This window comes from Salvelinus namaycush, chromosome 1 (genome assembly GCF_016432855.1).
Source record: "Salvelinus namaycush isolate Seneca chromosome 1, SaNama_1.0, whole genome shotgun sequence".
In the NCBI taxonomy this organism is placed as follows: Eukaryota; Metazoa; Chordata; class Actinopteri; order Salmoniformes; family Salmonidae; genus Salvelinus; species Salvelinus namaycush.
In genome coordinates this window covers 57,137,601-57,157,582 of record NC_052307.1, presented here as the reverse complement: position 1 = coordinate 57,157,582, position 19,982 = coordinate 57,137,601, and the positions used below count along the sequence as shown (strand labels likewise).

The 19,982-nt window shown below is 42.7% G+C and overlaps 1 protein-coding gene across 2 annotated transcripts in view; it reads right to left on the bottom strand.

The window, feature by feature from the left end:
- Positions 1–7,663: 7,663 nt before the first annotated feature.
- LOC120046182 (phosphorylase b kinase regulatory subunit beta-like) overlaps positions 7,664–19,982 on the bottom strand; it is a 74,394-nt gene continuing 62,075 nt past the window's right edge. For both annotated transcript variants that reach the window (XM_038991207.1, XM_038991215.1), the window contains 12 exons: positions 19,343–19,433; positions 18,808–18,866; positions 17,344–17,506; positions 17,123–17,204; positions 15,665–15,722; positions 11,646–11,736; positions 10,142–10,338; positions 9,833–9,967; positions 9,606–9,735; positions 9,156–9,263; positions 8,807–8,944; positions 7,664–8,385 (listed from right to left, as the gene is read on the bottom strand). In XM_038991207.1, the coding sequence (XP_038847135.1) occupies positions 8,248–8,385; positions 8,807–8,944; positions 9,156–9,263; positions 9,606–9,735; positions 9,833–9,967; positions 10,142–10,338; positions 11,646–11,736; positions 15,665–15,722; positions 17,123–17,204; positions 17,344–17,506; positions 18,808–18,866; positions 19,343–19,433 (1,390 nt within the window). In that variant the 3' untranslated portion in view covers positions 7,664–8,247. The remainder of the gene's footprint in view (positions 8,386–8,806; positions 8,945–9,155; positions 9,264–9,605; positions 9,736–9,832; positions 9,968–10,141; positions 10,339–11,645; positions 11,737–15,664; positions 15,723–17,122; positions 17,205–17,343; positions 17,507–18,807; positions 18,867–19,342; positions 19,434–19,982) is intronic.

Sequence of the window (19,982 nt, the reverse complement as noted above, 5' to 3'; positions counted from 1 at the left end):
ACCGTGCAGACGCTGCACTTGATGCATTTATTCAATTGTTTCTTCCAGTTATTGATAATCACGCACCTATTAAGAAACGGACTGTTATAACTGTTTTTAAGACCCTGTGGATTGATGGAATTGAATTGAAAAAGCTGTACGGTTCAGTGGGACGAGGCAAAAGGAGCGATGAATAAGTTACTAGAAATGTTTTACCCCTTTTTCTCCCCAATTTCGTGGTGTCCAATTGGTAGTTACAGTCTTGTCTCATCGCTGTAACTCCCGTACGGACTCGGGAGTCTCTAGTGCACGATGGAACAGGGACATCCCTGCCAGCCAAATCCTCCCCTAACCCGGATGACTCTAAGCCAATTGTGCGCCGCCCCATGGGTCTCCCGGTTGCAGCCAGCTGGGACAGAGCCTGGACTCAAACCCAGAATCTCTAGTGGCACAGCTTGCACTGCAATGCAGTGCCTTAGACCACTGCGCCACACGGGAGGCCCTCTCCGGGCAATTTATCATTAGGCATTCCTCTAGTCCCTTAACAACCCCCTATCCCAGTCCATGCCCTAGACAACCGTCCCCTAGGAACAGGACTGGTGTGCCAATTCCCATTTCCCTCACAGTTGCTCACCATCATGAACGCATCACTTGCCTCATCTTAGACTCTACTGCACACCCCGTAGTTTTAGGTTTCCCCTGGTTACAGTTTCATAACCCCAGGATATCATGGACAGAGAGGAGGTTGTTGGTTTGGTCGCAGGAGTATCAGGGGAGGTGTCTCTCTGTGTCTATCTGTGCCACCTCCATGGAAAGTCCGGACCAGGCTACCCACGTCCCTATCCCGGAGGAATACCGGGACCTACAGGTGGCTTTTTCGAAGACTCGTGCCACGTGCCTGCCCCCTCATTGCCCATGGGACTGCACTATCGATCTACTGCCTGGTTATACCCTCCCACGGGGGCATATCTACCCTCTCTCGCATGCAGAGACCAAAGCCATGGAGGTCTACGTCCAGGAGGCGCTGGCCCAAGGATTCCTCCGTCCGTCCACCTCTCCGGCCTCCTCCAGCTTCTTTTTCGTGAAGAAGAAGGACGGAGGTCTCCGCCCCTATATCGATTACCGGACACTGAATAAGGCAACTGTTAAATTCAGCCTTCTGTGCACTCAAGGAACGTTTTATGAACGCACCTGTTCTGGTTCATCCTGACCCATCTCTGCCCTTCATCTTGTAGGTGGACGCCTCGAAGGTGGGAGTAGGGGCTGTTCTCTCCCAACGCACTGGATCGCCACCTAAACTCCATCCATGTGCCTTCTACTCACAGAAGCAGTCTCCCGCGGAGTGAAATTACGACGTGGGGGATCGTGAGTTTCTGGTCGTCAAGAAGGCGTTGAAAACATGGCACCACTGGCTGGAGGGTTCTCAACACCCATTCCTTGCTTGGACAGACCACCGGAACCTAGAGAATATTCGAGAGGCTGAACCAAGAGGCTGAACCAGCGTCAGGCCAGGTGGGCCCTATTCTTTTCCAGGTTTGACTTTACCCTCTCCTACCGGCCGGGATCTGAGAACGTCAAGGCCAATGCGTTGTCCCAGGTGCATGACACAGAGGATTGGAGGGAGAAAGTGACACCCATTATTCCCCTGTCCGCATTGAGGCTCCTGTTGTGTGGAATGTGGACGAGGACATCCGTCGAGTCCTGCAACAGGAGCCCTCACCTGCCCACTGTCCCGGGCGGCATACCTACGTGCCCTCTGATGTGCGGGACTGTCTCCTCGCCTGGGCACACACAGCACCTGTGTTGGGGCACCCGGGTATAGCCCGTACTATTGACTGTCTCTCCGTCAAGTACTGGTGGTCCACCTTGAACCAGGACGTCCGGGTTTACGTCTCTTCCTGCTCCACCTGCGCACAGAGCAAACTCCACCTGCTGCCGGTTCCACAATGACCCTGGTCCCATCTCTCCTTGGACTTTGTCACAGACCTGCCCCCCTCGGAGGGGCACACAACAATCCTGGTCATTGTGGACCGGTTTTCCAAAGCCTGTCGTTTGATTCTTCTGCCTGGTCTTCCTACGGCCATGCAGACTGCAGAAGCTCTCTTCTCTCACATCTTCCGGGACTACGGGATCCCAGAGGACATCGTGTCTGACCGTGGTCCTCAGTTCACCTCCCGTGTCTGGAAGGCCTTCATGGAACGACTGGGGGTCACGGTCAGCCTCACCTCCGGGTACCATCCCCAATCAAATGGGCAGGTGGAAAGGGTAAATCGGGAACTGGGTAGGTACCTTTGTAGTTACTGTCAGGGCCGGCCGGGGGAGTAGGCTGTGTTTCTGCCTTGGGCAGAATACGCATAAACTCCCTCTGTCACTCCTCCACTAACCTCACACCCTTTCAGTGTGTTCCAGGCTATCTGCCGGCCCTGGCACCCTGGCACCGGAGTCAGATTGAGGCTCTTGCGGTGGACGATTGGTTTCGGCGTGCCAAGGAGGTATGGAACACAGCGCACACCCGTCTCCAGCGTGTCGTCCTCCAGCAGAAGGCGCAGGCCGATGGTACTGGTGGTACTGTCACAACAGCCTTCGCTTTGGCTCCCCCTCCTGTTCAGCTCAGGTGTTCGGTGTTGCCGGCCTTCTAGCTGCTGCCGAACCTGCTGCTGACAGGCACAGATTATTGTATTTTTCTTGTCTATATTGAATACATAATTTAAACATTCACAGTGTAGGTTGTAAAAAGTATGTGAACCCCTAGGTTAATGACTTCTCCAAAAGCTAATTGGAGTCAGGAGTCAGCTAACCTGGAGTCCAATCAATGAGATGAGATTGGAGATGTTGGTTAGAGCTGCCCTGCCCTAAAAACACTCACAAAATTTGAGTTTGCTATTCACAAGAAGCATTGCCTGATGTGAACCATGCCTCAAACAAAAGTGATCTCATAAGACCATAAGTTTAAGAATTATTGACTTGCATAAAGCTGGAAAGTATCGCTAAAAGCCTTGATGATCATCAGTCCGCGGTAAGACAAATTGTCTATCAATGGAGAAAGTTCAGCACTGTGCTACTCTCCCTAGGAGTGGCCATCCTGCAAAGACGACTGCAAGAGCACAGCGCAGAATGCTCAATGAGGTTAAGAAGAATCCTAGAGTGTCAGCTAAAGACTTATAGAAATCTCTGGAACATGCTAACATCTCTGTTCACGAGTGTACGATACGTAAAACACAAAACAAGAATGGTGTTCATGGGAGGAAACCACAGAAGAAGCCACTGCTGTCCAAAAAAAAACATTGCTGCACGTCTGAAGTTCGCAAAAGAGCACCTGGATGTTCCATCACCAACTGTAAAGTATGGGGGAGTGAGCATCATGGTTTGGGGCTGCAGTGCTGCCTCAGGGCCTTGACAGCTTGCTATCATCGACGGAAAAATTAACTCCCAAGTTTATCAAGATATTTTGCAGGAGAATGTAAGGCTCTGTCCGCCAATTGAAGCGCAACAGAAGTTGGATGATGCAACAGGACAACGACCTAAAAACACAGAAGTAAATCAACAACAGAGTGGCCCAGTCCTGGCCTCAACCCGATTGAGATTCTGTGGCATGACCTCAAGAGAGCGATTCACACCAGACATCCCAAGAATATTGCTGAACTGAAACAGTATTGTAAAGAGGAATGGTCCGAAATTCCTCTTGACCGTTGTGCATGTCTGATCCGCAACTACAAAAATGTTTGGTTGAGGTTATTGCTGCCAAAGGAGGGTCAACCAGTTATTAAATCCAAGGGTTCACATACTTTTCCCACCCTGCACTGTGAATGTTTACACGGCGTGTTCAATAAAGACATGAAAACGTATAATTGTTTGTGTGTTATTAGTTTAAGCAGACTGTGCTTGTCTATCGTTGTGACTTAGATGAAGATCATATCAAATTTTATGACCAATTTATGCAGAAATCCAGGTAATTTCAAAGGGTTCACACACTTTTTCTTGCCACTGTATGTACAGTATTTACTATAGTATTCACTGTAGTGTTTTTGCAGACATGACTGTAGTATTTACTGTAGTGATTTTTCAGACATGACTGTAGTATACTGTAGTATTCACAGTCCCTGATTAGAGCGGAACAATAAAGAAAATGCAGTGGAACTGGCTTCGATGTTCCGAGTTGAGTTTGAGGGGTCTAGAGCATCTACAGATGGACTATCCAAATGAAGTGTTAACCTACAGTCATGTCTTCAAAAAACACTATAGTGAATACTATATTATACTACAGTCATGTCCACAAAAAACACTACAGTAAAGTCCGCTAAAACACTATAGTGAATACTATAGTATACTAGTAATGTCCGCAAAAACATTACAGTAAATACTGAAGTAAAGTCAGCAAAAGCACTACAGTGAATACTATAGTATATAAATATAGTAATATTACAGTATTTAGACTATAGTATACTATAATAGATGTTCATGTGGGTTAGCTGTAAAAGTTTAACATGTTTTAACTAGGACCTTAATGGAAATAAATAAATAAATAAAATTTGTTATTGTGTTATTCTCAACACATTTCTAAATGCATTGTATCCACATTTGTGACTCACTACCTGCATTTGGTCTTATGTAGCAAAATTCAAAATTGTGTTTTTTACATTATATAAAAGTAGAGACTAGAGCTACAAAATGGTATGGTTGTATTGTATTTTTAAATGGTCAAATAAAATCCACCAATCAATCAAGGGATACTACAGTGTGGAGTATAGTATTTTCAAAAATGTCTAAAAACATGTTTTTACATTGTCATTATGGGGTATTGTGTGTAGGTGGGTGAGATTTTGAGATTTTGAATTCAGGTTGTAACACATCAAAATGTGGAATAAGTCAAAGGTTATGAATACTTTATGAAGGCGCAGTATGTGGTTAAAAATAGACAATGCACAGGGCAAGCGCGAAGAACAGTGAGCTTCCTGACTTCACATCACTCTGATCATCACACCAATCTCTCTCAAGTCATGACCATGGATCAGCTCAACATCTCCATCTCCAACATCACCTCAAGGAATCCTGGCAACGTTGTATCCAGTACACTGATGGGACTGTGCTGCCTAGTGGGCCTCCCTGCAAATATCGCTGTCGTGGTGGTCATTCTGCGCCAGGTAAAAATAGATCATGTCACCCTGAAACTGATGCTGAATCTGGCTTGTTCTGACGTCCTGTGTCTGGCCTCCGTCCCTGTGCGGATCTATTCCCTCCTGTGTGGTTGGAATCTTGGCCGTGGGCTCTGCAAGTTCTTCTCCTTCATGGTCTATTGCAGCCTATATATCAATATCATAACTGTGACTAGGATGAGTGTGCAGCGCTACGTGTCGGTTCTCTAACCCCATCAGTGGGCCAGGCTGGGAAGGAGAGGTGAGAAGGTATTGCTACTTGCACTATGGGGACTTGCATGAATCCTAACCGGGCCTGCTGTTGCGACAAGGAATATAGTGGTTACAGGTTCTGGTCTACGATGTCAAAGACTGAATCGGACTGGGAAAGAGTGGCTATTCTTTTTTTTGAGACATTGGTGGGTTTTGTTCTGGGTTCCATTCTGGTCACCTTTTATTTCTTCCTTCACAAGCGAGTGAACCAGACAGCCCTCTTCAGCACCCAAAGGACCCAAAGGATGACCAGATTGGTCACTGGAGTGACTGTGGCCATCATTCTCTGGGTTCCTGGTCATGTTGTTAACATTGTGGACATCTCAGCTATCTTACTGAAGTATTCACACCCTGTTACATCTGCTAAACTAAAGACCTTTAGGGAGTTGACACGGGACTTTGTTAAGTGCCTTGCCTTTGTTAACAGTTGTGTGGACCCCTTTCTGTACGCGTTCGCCTTTCAGAGAATTTGGCAGAGAAGTCCAGAGAAGCGGGAGAGAGCAGACACTGCTATTCAGACCTCTGTGTAATATTTCAGTCAATCATTTATGCTTTTTCTTGTGAATATATATATATTTTTTTTCTATTTGAGGTGTGCATGTAAATCAAAGGGAGGGGGTCACTATGGCTTTGAAGCAGAGGTGACCCATATTGTGATAACGTTTTTTTTTTTTAAATGGCTTCATGATTGACCAAAGACCAACAATGTTGGTGAAAGCAGAAACAGAATGGAATCTCTGTAAAATGATCACAAAGCAGCTTGAAACCATCTTCAATGTCTCCTTTCAGACCATGCAAACTTGGTCAGTGCTTAAAAGCATCAATGCAATGCATGGATTCTATTGAAATAGTAAATGCAAAATTGAAAGCGAAATTACCAACTCACTTTGCAGGAAGTGGGCGATAGAGTAGGTGTGAAAAAAACATGCCTGTTGTCAGTATCTGCAACATGACAGTCAGTGAGAAAGACAGAATAACGTGATATAGAAACATACTTTGTGAAAAAGGATCTCACCTACTTACAGCCACTATCATCTAACATGAAACAAAGAAAAACTGTAGGAGGTATAATATATTTTCACACACTTTACATTAACTTTCATTATTTATTCAGCCCTTTGGTTCCTAAGACCATAGAGTGACTATAATAATGTTGCGAAAAAAGTGAAACATTGGCTTAGACCTCTTCAAGTGGCGCAGTCTTTGATGCCCTTCATGGTACAGTGTGTTGGTGTAGGAGCAGGAAAAAAGCTCTGACTGTCAGGCCCAAACGCTTGAGACAGATTGGCAAATAAATGCTTTTACGGCTGCCAGCAAAAGACATACTCTGACTTTAATGCACAGTTAACTTTTATGGGAGTTCTTTAAGAGAAAACATTACACCTTTTACAGGGATGAGGAGGGGATGCAGCCTTACTCGGTAAATATGAAAGATTGTTCTGCTCTGCAGATTTTAATTGAACAGTGAATTGATGAGTCCGGTCAAAGTATCAAGTTAGTGTAACATATACAACCAGCATATTTGCTTTTCCTATGAAATGCTTTCTTCAATTAATGAAGCATCAGACAGAGGTGTACAATAAATAACAGTGTATCATATTAATAAATTGCTCTCCACAAATGTCACTGTCATTTCATACACCGGCCTGATCTAGATTGCAGACTATGTACTCTGCTCTAACTAATAATAACTAAAGCATACATGTACAGTATGTATGATGAGCATACTTCGCATGGTTTGAATATCACCCATATTTATGAACTTCCTTAGTTCAGAACACTCAACACTGAAACAACCTTCCCTACAACCATGACCTTTTAAGCTTTTCTCGATCTATCAATCCCATTCTCCTGTCCAAGTGTTGGAGCAGCTTTAGAACAGATTCTGAAGTAAATAATGTATCGAGTCCTACGCAGAAATAATTCCTCTGCTTTTCTCAGTGTCTAACCCTCCTTTGTATGTCAAATTATGTGATTTTCCAGCTCCAGCAGTGAGATTGGTATGACTGCAGCTAAGCTGACATGAGTGGGAGTTACTAGTGGTGGGATTCAATACAATACACGTACCCCCAGGAACAACTAGACACGCTTGAATAATCATGACATTTCTGTTGCAACTGCAGGCGTAATAAAAATAAACATGTTACACCATGTTGTGATTATAAAGCCTTTTACATATTTAGCTTATCTTCAATGATACAAGGCAAATATTATATAGCAGGGGTAATGCTCCACGAAATTCAAACATGATGAACCTAAGCAAATAAATCAACAGGATGTCACAGGTTCCACAAGTTTATTTTTTGAAACTAGTGTTGAGCTTCCAAAATCCCCTTGACAGAGTGACGGAACACAATGGCAAACATCACACACATTGAAAAAGTTCAATTCAGATTCACTAAACTGGATAGGCACACTCAAACCACGTGTAAACACATCGACATAAATAACTTAATGAATATATCATTTTATTAAGAGTGAAGGAACTCAAATGACTGTGTATTAACCACGTTCAGAAAAATACAGCGATCAGGCTTTCAAAAAGAGCTGGACTTCCGAAGACTTAAGACCAAAAAAGTGTGCACTGGGATTCAACTCTAGTTTTGTGGGCTGCCCCACAACGCTAATGCTATACAAACAAGTCTACATGCAAGGATTTCAGGGGGTAAGAGTTCAATGTTGTTAACAGTAGTAACGGTGTTGATAAGATCTGATACATTCTGTCCTAATAGCTTGAAGCTAACAGAACAAGTTTATTGCTGGTGGAACAACAGTCAGTGCTGCTGACTAATTTAGCATGTTGTTAGTAGTTCGACAAAGTACAGTAGAGGTGGATTCCTCTACTCCGCTGAACGGGTTTAGTTTAGCTGACCGAGCAGGGGTCATCCTTGGAGGGCTTCACGTCTCCCTGAAGCAGCTGAATCATCACAGCCTTGGTAAGGTAACTGGAGGTGCCTCTCCTGCCCATCGGAGGTGTCTTATAGAACTCCTCCATGTCATCCTGCGGACAACAATGTTTTTTCATTGTAAACTAGCAGTACTGTTATATACAGTGCAAACTGTCGAAAGCTCTATAACAAAGCACTGCTTTTCAGCAACGAAATGCAGAATGAACAACTATTCAGATTGGAAATAATCTGATATGAATAACAAGTCACACAATTATTCCCATCCTTACCATTCACCGTTAATGAATTTAGTCGAGACTGACCAGAAAAATGATTGCCAAAGCACCCAAGGTACCCTCCCCTCGAATATGCGGTCTGCTTCTACTTAGCTGAGATAACTTGTACTGTACATCATCGTGGGCGTACAACAGCTAAGCTTGCATGCTACATGAACTCCAAGGAGCTTGCGTGACAGTGGTCTGACCCAACCTTAGATTCTGTGAGCCTAGTGGAGAGTGTAGGGCAGGCACCCACCGGTTTTTTCATCCCCTCCCGACTCCTGTCCTTCTGGAAGTCATGGAAGGCCTCCTTCACCAGAATGTCCAGGTCAACCTTCTCCGAAAACTCCAGCTCCGGGTTTCTCTCCAACACTATGGACACCACCATCAGCAGCTGCAACCATCGAGATTAGGACAGGTAAGAAAATAGAGCCATGAGAATATGTGTGTACAATTAGAATTTTTGTATTGTAAACCCAATGTGGTGGAAATGTTGCTAGGTGAAATGCGTGGGTAAGATAGTCAAAGGAGGGTCCTGTTTGACCAATAGTAGTGTACGGATAACATGCAGCTGTAAATTACAGTGAAATCTGATTTTCCCTTACCTCTACTACTATCTGCCTGTACTCAGGCAGCACAATGTCCTTCAGTGTGTCTTCCACCAGCAAAGAAAAGTTCATCTCATACATGGTCATGTCAGATAGTGTAGGTTGCTGCAATGGAAGGAATGTGGAGATTTTAACAGTAATGCTTTAGGCAAGAACACCCCGATGACCAATTATTACCAAAAAGACTAACTCACATACTCAAATAAACAGACATTTATTTAATAGTGGGTATATGCGATGCATTGAGGATCTCTTGCATTCAAACCATAATTTTGAATCAACTGTTGGGCCAAGCAGCCTAATTTACTTCAAATATGCAGTCTTTTTGGGCATTTCACTTCTGTCAAAGGGGGCCTATAGTGTGGTCCTTCAGAGATGTGATTAAATGTGGAGTTTGAGGATGTAAATAAAGGATTATAATGTCACTGTTGCAATAACCAACACTACCTGTGGGAGATGGATCCCTGCCACTACGATGCCGTTACAAGTTCTCTCCAAAATCTGCCACACTCGGTCATAGAAACCATGGGGAGTCCTGTTGAGGGAACCATCGATTTGACGCATGTTGATCCAGGACCTGGGATGGGTAACGAATAGGGAAATTAATCAAATAGAATAAAAAATGTGTGTGTGGAGGCGCGTGTGTGTGTGTTTGTGTGCGTGCGTGTGTTTACCTGCCGTGCTGTTGTGGCTGAAGGACATCCAGCAACAGCTGTTTAACATCGCTGGGGGACATCTGGTAAATATCCTGGGGTGACATGTCACCTGCTCTGATCTCCAACTCATGCTTCATGGCCTGGATGATCCACCTACACCAATACCAGCAGAATACTAAGCAAAAACAATGCATCTCATAACCACAGATGGCTATCCTCAAACAGACAACTTGAGAGACAAACAGAATAACAACCACCCAGCTGTAGGATCAGAATGGCCACGGCTACAGCCTGCCTAGCTCTATTCCTCCCGGGTTCTATTCGTACCCGACGCGGATCTTGAGCATGCCGCTGAACAGCTCGGGGGTGTTGGAGATGATCCAGCCGATGTGGATGACCAGCTCCTGCTGCAGCACGGCCTCCCTCTCCCCGTAGCACTTGCTGTAGAGGATGCCCTTGATGACCCCAGGTGAGAGGGGGTTGGAGATCACCTCCTCCTCATGCCCAAACAGTCCCAGTGTTACCTGGCAACAGAGCACAGCCCAGCCAGCATCAGAAAAATGTCTGCTGTTCTGTTATTGTTTTGTGGGGATTCTTGTACTAAGAGGACAGAGTGATGAACCAGAAAGGTAGATGTGTTTACATGGATAACAAGGAGCAAATAGTCAAAAGATTGAAATAAAAACTTTATATTTTATTTTATGGGTGACATCACTCTACCTATACACTTTTTGACTGACCAGATAGAGTGCAATACTATGTAGAAATGCTGATGTTTCCGTATCCCCTTCGCTTAAACTATCTCTCCATCTCAAAACTGTAAAACTGCCCATAGAACATGGGACAAAAGATAATGACCAAGATTATCTTGTGATATTTCTTATTTTCAAAGCATAAAGGCCAGAAGAAAATTACACCTGGGTAATCATTATTCTTCCCAAACAACAAGATATGCTTTAATATCCCTTTGAAAAATAGCCCCTCAAAACGTATGGTTGCAGACTAATGCTCTCCAGTTAGATGGTAAATAACAGCTTTTAATCTGTACCTCGCTTCTAATATTACTAAGTGTAATCTAAACATGTCCTACCTTACTTAACACATTCAAACAACAATAAATATTCTCTAAACTCTAGACTCCTCATATACAAAATCAAGGAAGATTTTACATAGATCATGTAAGCAGACAGGTGACAGGTGCAGACAACTCTTGCTCAAAACCGTCTTTCTCATCAAGTCCAGAATAGTTTTTCCTCTACGATGCAATCTACATACAGATTCATAGTAAGTACCTCTACAGAGGTACTTCATAGTAATGAACCGCCCAAAACTCTTGGGTGGGAAAATGAGGCCAGAAATGGGGACTGCTAAGAAGCAACTAATATTTGAGAAAAAAATGTATAATGATAAAACATTATACTTTTAGGCAGATCACTTCATATAAATCCAAGGGAAAGGGTTGTATTAGGTCATAGGTTATAGGTCAGGTCACAGCACACAGAGCCTGTTAAACCCAGGAATACACTTTTAGCAAATTACTATATGAAACATATTAACAGCCTTCCTACAGGGCTAAAGCACAGTGTTAGCTGGGAAATATGAAGCGTGCAACTGCAATAACACTAAGCATTTCCTATAGGACAAAAGCATGAGGAGCTCACTGTCAACTGGAACGTTCCTAATACTTTCAAAATGGACATCATTTCATCCAATTCATTGATAATCAGTGAACATTAAGATTGTGTTTCGAAATAGGCATCTGACGTGAAAAAAATAAATACATACATGATTCAAATGTAAAATTTGCCCCCATTTTCAAATGTCCACTTACCTGCTTGCCATGCACTAAAACACTAGTAATACTTGGGGCAATGCTGTCCACTAGCTTAGTTATCACACTGGCTGCGATTCGTACAACCCCCCTGGTAAACAAAAACACAAGGAGATCCTTAATAGGGTCAATGCTATATGTGTCAATACAACTACAGTAGGAACAGTTCATAATGACAGTGCAATAACAATGTAGTCAGCTGTGTTCTCTATCATAAGAAGCATACATACAGTATAACCATGACATTAAGGCTGATGTGCTGTAACGTGATTTGAGGCACAATACTGAAGGTACGATTCATGTAATGAAGTTCGAAAACAAAGTTGCAAAGTCATGTGTGTGGCACGTCCCACTCATGTCCACCGGTGTGTCTATACAGTACAAAGAGCCTTGTTGTGCTACTGTTTTACACGTCAATGATTAATGTTTTTGCTAAGCAAATGAAAAACAAATCTAAATCGACTCTGGATTTCATCTCCAGATTGTCAAATAAATTATCATCATTGTGATTCTGCATGTAAAACCACAACTCTACAAACTTCCTTTCCTGCAACAGAAGGACTTTTGTATAAATAACTAAATGGCAAACTGATCCAAAACACAAGATGCCATCCCCATAGAATGGAAATCTATTAGCATGGTGGGTGCTTCCCTCTAAGACATCTAGCCTAGCAGAACAGGCAGTGGTTCCAAATGAAGATTCCACTGCGTGAATTCAGCTCTGGCTCCTGACGTTGTTTCCCGACTCAGCCTATTAATTTTCACATATTTTCATGTTCACTAATTTACGATTGCATTATTCGCTAGAGTGACTGTGCAGTACGTCTCCTCATGCTTGCTGGGTTCCTGTGAGGAAAAAGCAACAGGCATTGGCTGTAGTTATGGCACATACGCTCCTCTCCATATTTATTTGGACAGTTAGCTAAAACTAAAATGTCTCTCTATAGTCCAGCATTTTGGATTTGAGATCAAATGTTTTATATGAGGCGACAGTACAGAATGTCACCTTTTATTTTAGGGTATTTTCATATAAATCTGTTTTACCGTTTAGAAATGAAAGCACTTTATGTATCTAGTCCCCCCATTTGGACATATTCACTTATAGCGTTTTAAAGTAGTCAAAAGGTTAGAATTTGGTCCCTATATTACAAGCACGCAATGATTACGTCAAGCTTGTGACTCTACAAACTTGTTGGAAGCATTTGCAGTTTTTGTGGGTTGTGCTTCAGATTATGTTGTGCCCAATATAAATAAATGGTAAATAATGTATTGTGTCATTTTGGAGTCCCTTTTATTGTAAATAAGAATATAATATGTTTCTGAACACTTCCACATTAATATGGATGCTATCATGATTACGGATAATCCTGAATGAATCGTGAATAATGATGAGTGAGGAAGTTAGAGGCACCCCCCCCCCCCCCCGGAATGCTAACCTCCCCCGTTATTGGTAATAGTGAGAGGTTAGCATGTTTTGGGGGTATGATCTTTGTGCATCTGTAACTTTTTCACTTGCGTGCTAGGAATATGGGACCATATACTTAACTTTTGACTACTTTAATACACTATAAGTGAATTTGTCCCAATAATTATGACACCTTCAAATTGGGGGAATAGACACACTATATATACAAAAGTATGTGGACACCCCTTCAAATTAGTGGATTCGGCTATTTCAGCCACATCCGTTTCTGACAGGTGTATAAAAATTGAGCACACAGCCATGTGCCAATGTTTGTCCATAGACAAACATTGGCAGTAGAATGGCCTTACTGAAGAGCTCAGTGACTTTCAACATGGCAACGTTATATGTGCCAACAAGTCAATTCGTCAAATTTCTGCCCTGCAAGAGCTTTCCCGGTCAAACATAAGTGCTGTTATTGTGAAGTGGAAACGTCTAGGAGCAAAAACGGCTCAGCCGCAAAGTAGTAGGCCACACGAGCTCACAGAACGGGACTGCCGAGTGCTGAAGCGCATAATAATTATCTGTCCTCAGTTGCAACACTCACCATCGAGTCCCAAACTGCCTCTGAAAGCAACGTCAGCACAAGAACTGTTAGTCGGGAGCATCATGAAATGGGTTTCCACGGCCGAGTAGCCGCACATAAGCCTCAGATCACCATGTGCAATGCCAAGCGTTGGCTGGAGTGGTGTAAAGCTTGCCACCATTGGACTCTGGTGCAGTGAAAACGCATTCTCTGGAGTGATTAATCACACTCCACCATCTGGCAGTCCGGTGGATGAATCACGGGTTTGCGGATGCCAGGAGAACGCTACCTGCCTCAATGCATAGTGCCAACTGTAAAGTTTGGTGGAGGAGGAATAATGGTCTGGGGCTGTTTTTCATGGTCGGGCTAGGCCTCTTAGTTCCAGTAAAGGGAAATCTTAACACTAAAGCATACAATGACATTCTAGACTATTCTGTGCTTCTTTATGATAACAGTTTGCACAGAGCCCTGACCTCAACCCCATCGAACATCTTTAGGATGAATTGGAACGCCGACTGCGAGCCAGCCCTAATCGCCCAACATCAGTGCCCGACCTCACTAATGCTCTTGTGGCTGAACGGGAGCAAATCCCCGCAGCAATGTTCGAACATCTAGTCGAAAGCCTTCCCAGAAGAGTGGAGGCTGTTATAGTATCAAAGGGGGGACCAACTCCATATTAATGCCCATGATTTTGGAATGAGATGTTTTTTCTAAACGGTTTTGGAATGAGATGTCATTTCTACACGGTAACAGATATGTATGAAAAGACCCTCAAATAAAACGGTGACATTCTTTACTTTTGCCTCATATGAAACATATTGATCTCCCATCCAAAATTCTGGAGTATAGAGACAATATAAAAGTTCTAGCTTCACTGTCCAAATAAATTTGGAGGGGAGTGTACATGGCAGCATACAGGGTTGCTTAACCATACACATCAACTTAAAAAACGTTCTCAATAGAAGTCAAAATAAAATGGAGAAAACACAGTGCTTTAAGCTTCAGCTGGATTGTAGGTTTTAGTAAAACACAGATTTCCTAAAAAGGTGTACTTTCATCGTATCAACAATATTCATCTCCCATTTACCACATCCAGCCATCTATTCTTTTACTTATTGTAAATTGTGCTCATATCGTTTTAGCACTGATATGGTCTACAGCTTATACTTCCACATATTTTGTCCATGAAATGTCAGGCTAAATGCTCAAAGGGCATGTTGTGATGTTAAACCATTGATGTTTTGTAATATAAATGAACTTATTTCAAGCTCCACTTATTAACCCATGTTAAATAAATGAGAAAGGAAATTGGACCAAGTACTGATGTGGTTCCAGAGCAAGGTGGAGCCTGGCTGGATTATGGGCTGTTCCACTCTCAGGTCTCTTTTCAATTATGTTCAATCTTAGCGCTGAGCAATATGAAAACTCACGACCAGTTCCCTGACGCAGCCGAACCATCACAACAACAACGGCAAAGAACAAAAAGGCCATCGGAGCATGTGAACGTGAAATTGATCATCCATAGAGAGCAATTGGACAGTGCTGCAGGGGGAAGTAGCGCATGAGTGAAGCATAGCACTCACAGTTAATGGTACACGCTGTGCAGTGACTGAGTGGCTAGCTGAGCTAATACAGCACACATGCTACACATCAACTCTACTCCATTACCTGCTTGCCATGGACCACCAGTGTGGTGATATGAGGGGCTATAGAACTGGCAAACTTCCTGATAACGGCTGCAGCATAACGCACCGCCAGCCTACACCCATAGAAATGTCTATCATTGTTTACAACAGTTTGGAATTCAGTGGAGAAATTTACAATTTTGATGAAGACAGACATAGAACAAGAGAACATGTTATTTAAATCTTGAAACGACAGTAAAATTATCTGAAAGGCAAAAATGTTGAAGGCTCTTCATAGAGGTACTGTAATGGAAGGATATTATCGGCCACATAAAATAAAATACAAACTATTCTTTCAGGTTAAATGGAAAAGGAATGATATGCTAGAGAAAGAAGGAAATCTGACCAAAGTTTCCTGGTCCCAGCTATTCTGTAGAGTCTCTCCATGTCTTCCATTAGGGTCTCTGGAAACAGTTAAAAGGCCTCTGTAAGTGAACTGAGCAATGCAAATCACTGTATATATTCTAGAAATTATGTAAAACAAACAATGCAAACTGTAGCTGATTGGGTCTGAAAACAGTGTTTGCCAAGACACTGCTATTCTTGACACTAGCTGCATAGACTGTGCCTTGGTTGAATTCACCCCATTTGTTATTTTTATTATCAGTTAGTCATGGGGTGCTAAATGGATTAGGCTATGGACATTTAATTTACAGTGATGCACTGATTCCCACCCTGGGGCTAGTTGGCCCGTTAGTCTGGCTCTGATGAATAGTGTTAAAGTATCTGTTCAATGTTACACTTTTTTAAACAAAAATACTACCTACAATTAATTTAATTTATTTAATTTATTTAATATGAATTAAATAGATGTCCTTCCAAAACATTATAATTAGGATATTAAAAAGCATATTTTCTCTGTGCCCCTGCTTGGCCTGTTAGGAAACAACAGAGTGATCTCAGTCACCAAATCTCAACCCAATTAAACACTTATGGGAGATTCTGGAGCCTGAGACAGCGTTTTCCACCACCATCAACAAAACACCAAATGGAAGAATGGTGTCGCATCCCTTCAATAGAGTTCCAGACACTTGTAGAATCTATGCCAAGGTGCATTGAAGCTTTTCTGGCTCGTGGTGGCCCATCACCCTATTAAGGCACTTTATGCTGGTGTTTCCTTTATTTTGGCAGTTACATGTATATCAGTCAACAACAGCTAACTGGGTTTCCTCTTGACATAAAACTTTAAGCTATAAACCACAGGATTTAAAATCGAAGGGAATGGAGAGATGATTGTTGTGTGGAGGATCTGCTTTGACTTGCTTTCTTGCTGGCTACAGTTAGTCGCGATAGCTAACATTAGCGTGCTAGGTAGCTAACTGCTTCTAAATAGCCAGCAGGCCAACTCTTACAAACCACATAATTTGAAATAGAAGTGATTGGTGAGAGTTGTTGCATAGGGGTTGTCCTTTTTGATAACAGCAACTGTGGATTGTTGGCTTGCTAGCTAGCTTGCTTGTGTGCAGTGAATGTGTACTCCTGAGCCTCGAGAAGGATCCTTCTCCCCACCAGAAAAAAAAAAAGCTGCTGGACCAATCACATACGGGCCTGTCTCGACTGAAGAGGATGATGTCATTATCCAAGCAAATTTCAAGCGTTTTTTTTTTTTACGGTTTGTTTCAAAAACAAGTTTGAGTTTGGGTTTTACTGAGAGGTTTTTTTGGCTACAATTATAAGTAAAGGACGAGTCAACAACATTATTTGGATATGAGCAAACAGAATATTAGTAAAAATAGTTTTCACTGGACTGTTACTTTAACAGAGTAACACCATTTTGCATGTGTGTTTTTGATTCTGTGCCTACCATCGTTGGCAAAGAAGTCAGGACCCTCTTTCTTCATGAGAATACTGGCAAGCTGTGCTTGACTGGCCAGGCAGTCACAGTCCTGAGTAAGACAAAAACACAGAAAGAGGTCAAAGGTCATGGCATAGGGGTGTAATGACAGTTTAGTCAGATCTAGGGCGCTACATTAAACACCCATCACCTTTTGATTGAAGCTGTCCTAATATCGACGCCGTACTCACATAGAATTTCTGCATGATCTCGTTGGTGGATTTGTGTTTCCACTCCTCGATGTTGATCTCAGGCTGCTGCTCCAGGTTTGAGGCATTGGGCGTGCTCGTCTGCCTCTTTACCTTGGAGTGCTTGGGCATCTCCAGCTCCTGAAAGTTCTTAAACTCTGGGATTCTAGACCAGCAGAAGATACATGAGTATTTTCAGGTTTACAGGCAAGTTAAGTCCTTTACACACTGATTCCTCTATAATAGTGGTAACCAACCGGTCGAACGCGATCGACTTGTCGATCTCCAAGGAATTTCTAGTCGATCGCCAAACATTTCTGTAAAGAACCCAATGATAAAGCCTTGTGTTCCTATTTTTTTTTTATTAGTCTCGGGCTATTGGTAGTAGGTGCAGCCAATTCAGCTGCCCTGGGCGCCGGGTAGGCAAACTATTGCCATTTCATGTGTCTGAAGGTACAAACTCTGCCTTCCCGGTGGGCCTGGAGAGGAAATCAAGTGCACTATGCCATCGCTGGCCAATCAGATTTCTCAGATGACAGAGTCTGCAGTAACATAGCAGGCATAAAATAAAGCTCCAGCAAAATTGATACTGTGAGATTTTAAAACATTTAAAACCATGACTAGAGAGAGACTGTCAACGAATACAGCTGCTGTTTTAATGAGTGAGTTCATGTTTAAGTTCTTACTCAGAACTGAAACACTTGTATAACCCATAAAATGCGCGTTCTTCCTATTTCCACTCAGCGCTACAACAAGCAGTGCAGCAGTAATGAATGAGTAGGAAAGTGTAACTATAGGATTGCGTTGTTGTTATTATTAGGGTCTTTTTTAATATCAAGGAATATTTCACTTTCTCTGTTCATAGGAATAACATGAATTTGTGCACGAGGCAGAAATAATGCGGCGCGACTCGAGTTTCACCATCAGCTGGAAGACGGTGTCCCTTTTTGGTCAGTGTCAGTGGAGGGATGTTAAGAGATGGACCCTCAGTCTGCTGCTCTCTCCCTCCTCTGAGACTGACAATTAGATGCAGGCACCATCAGCCCAGTAAAATAAAAAGCAAATTACTTAAATGTATGCTCACTCACCTGTGCTTCAAGTAATACAACAATGGATCTATTATGGGTGTGATCATATAGCCTACCTCAAATGTTGAAATATAATGGAAAAAAAATGTCCCGAACAACAATGCATTGGCAGGTAAATTCAAGCAAAGCCAGTATGTGGTGATAATGTATTGGGCCTATCACTTACTGCACAAACCTCATTGCCACAATACTGTTTTTAATTGGTTATTGTTGCATAGGCTTACATTTTTTAAGTCATGTTAATAAAAAACTCAGAGCGGTAAATCTTGGCATGCATTTTGACTCAGAAAGTGATCTGGACTCAGAAAAGGTTGGTGACCACTGCCGTATAAATATTGTGTCACAAAACAAAGGCGGAACGACAGGAACAAGCTCTTACTCTGCTTCATTGACACGAAGGAAGTCCAACTGCTCCACAATAGCTCCTGATATCAGGGTCTGGAAGCACAAATTAATAGTTACATCAAGGAATCTCATTTACAGGGGATATGAACAGTTTAGGTGATTTCAAACATTCCGACTGAAGTCACATCAAAACGAAGACAGCCAGTTAGATGTGCAAGGGGGAATTATGTCCCCAGAAGAATGAGAAGATAAAATGGATTGACTATGAGGGATGGAACCCTTTGTCTGCTCCTAGAGTTAGGTGCGAGGGGAATATTAAGTGTCCTTCTTAAAAGACGTCACATCAAAACATCTAAAGAACTCTCTAGAGACACTGAAAGTCATTGTAACAGTAGGAAATAGAACTCGGTGAAGGCAATTCAAAGGCATTGGATTTGCAAACATACATATTCACTATTCCTGAATGCATTTCCAAAGGAAAGGAGAACTGACAAAAGTATTGTGAGGGTAGATATCACAATGCCTCAAAGAAGTGTCAGTAGACTGAAACAAGTAAAAGTGCTGAGAACCTGAAGTCTGTCCACGTGAACTTTGACCCCACCGACGCTCCCCTTCTTGAATGATGCCAACATGTCCAGGACTGGGTTGAAACGGCTCCCCCTGATGGATTGAAACCAAGGATATTCTACTGTTACCATTTCTAACGGTCATCATTTTCTCCATATTAACCTAATGCAGGCCTGGGCAATTATTTTCCATGCAGGGCCACAATAGAATATATTTTTGCCATCACGGGCCAGAATCATATTACAGGATTATACTTCATGTACATGACTGTGTTGACAGAAATATTTTGTATTTTTTAACATGCGCAGAAATAAACCACATCCATGTTCTACTTTTGGTAGGTATTTTCATTATTAAACAGGCAATGAACTACACGGGGAGGGAAAAGTACATTCAGCACCACGGACAGAACTCTTGTTAACAGGTATGCACAAAAACACAAGAGAGAGAGAGAGAGAGAGAGAGCTCAACATTACATTTAAACGACTCAATCAGTGTGAGGAGTGAAGTCTCTGACGGGGATTGACTAGAGCAGTGAAGTCAGATATAGTTTCTGACGCCGCTATGCGCAGGATTGCTGAGAGGTCAGAGTCAGTAAGAGATGATCTGTGCCTTGACGTGTTATATTTCATCACTGAAAAT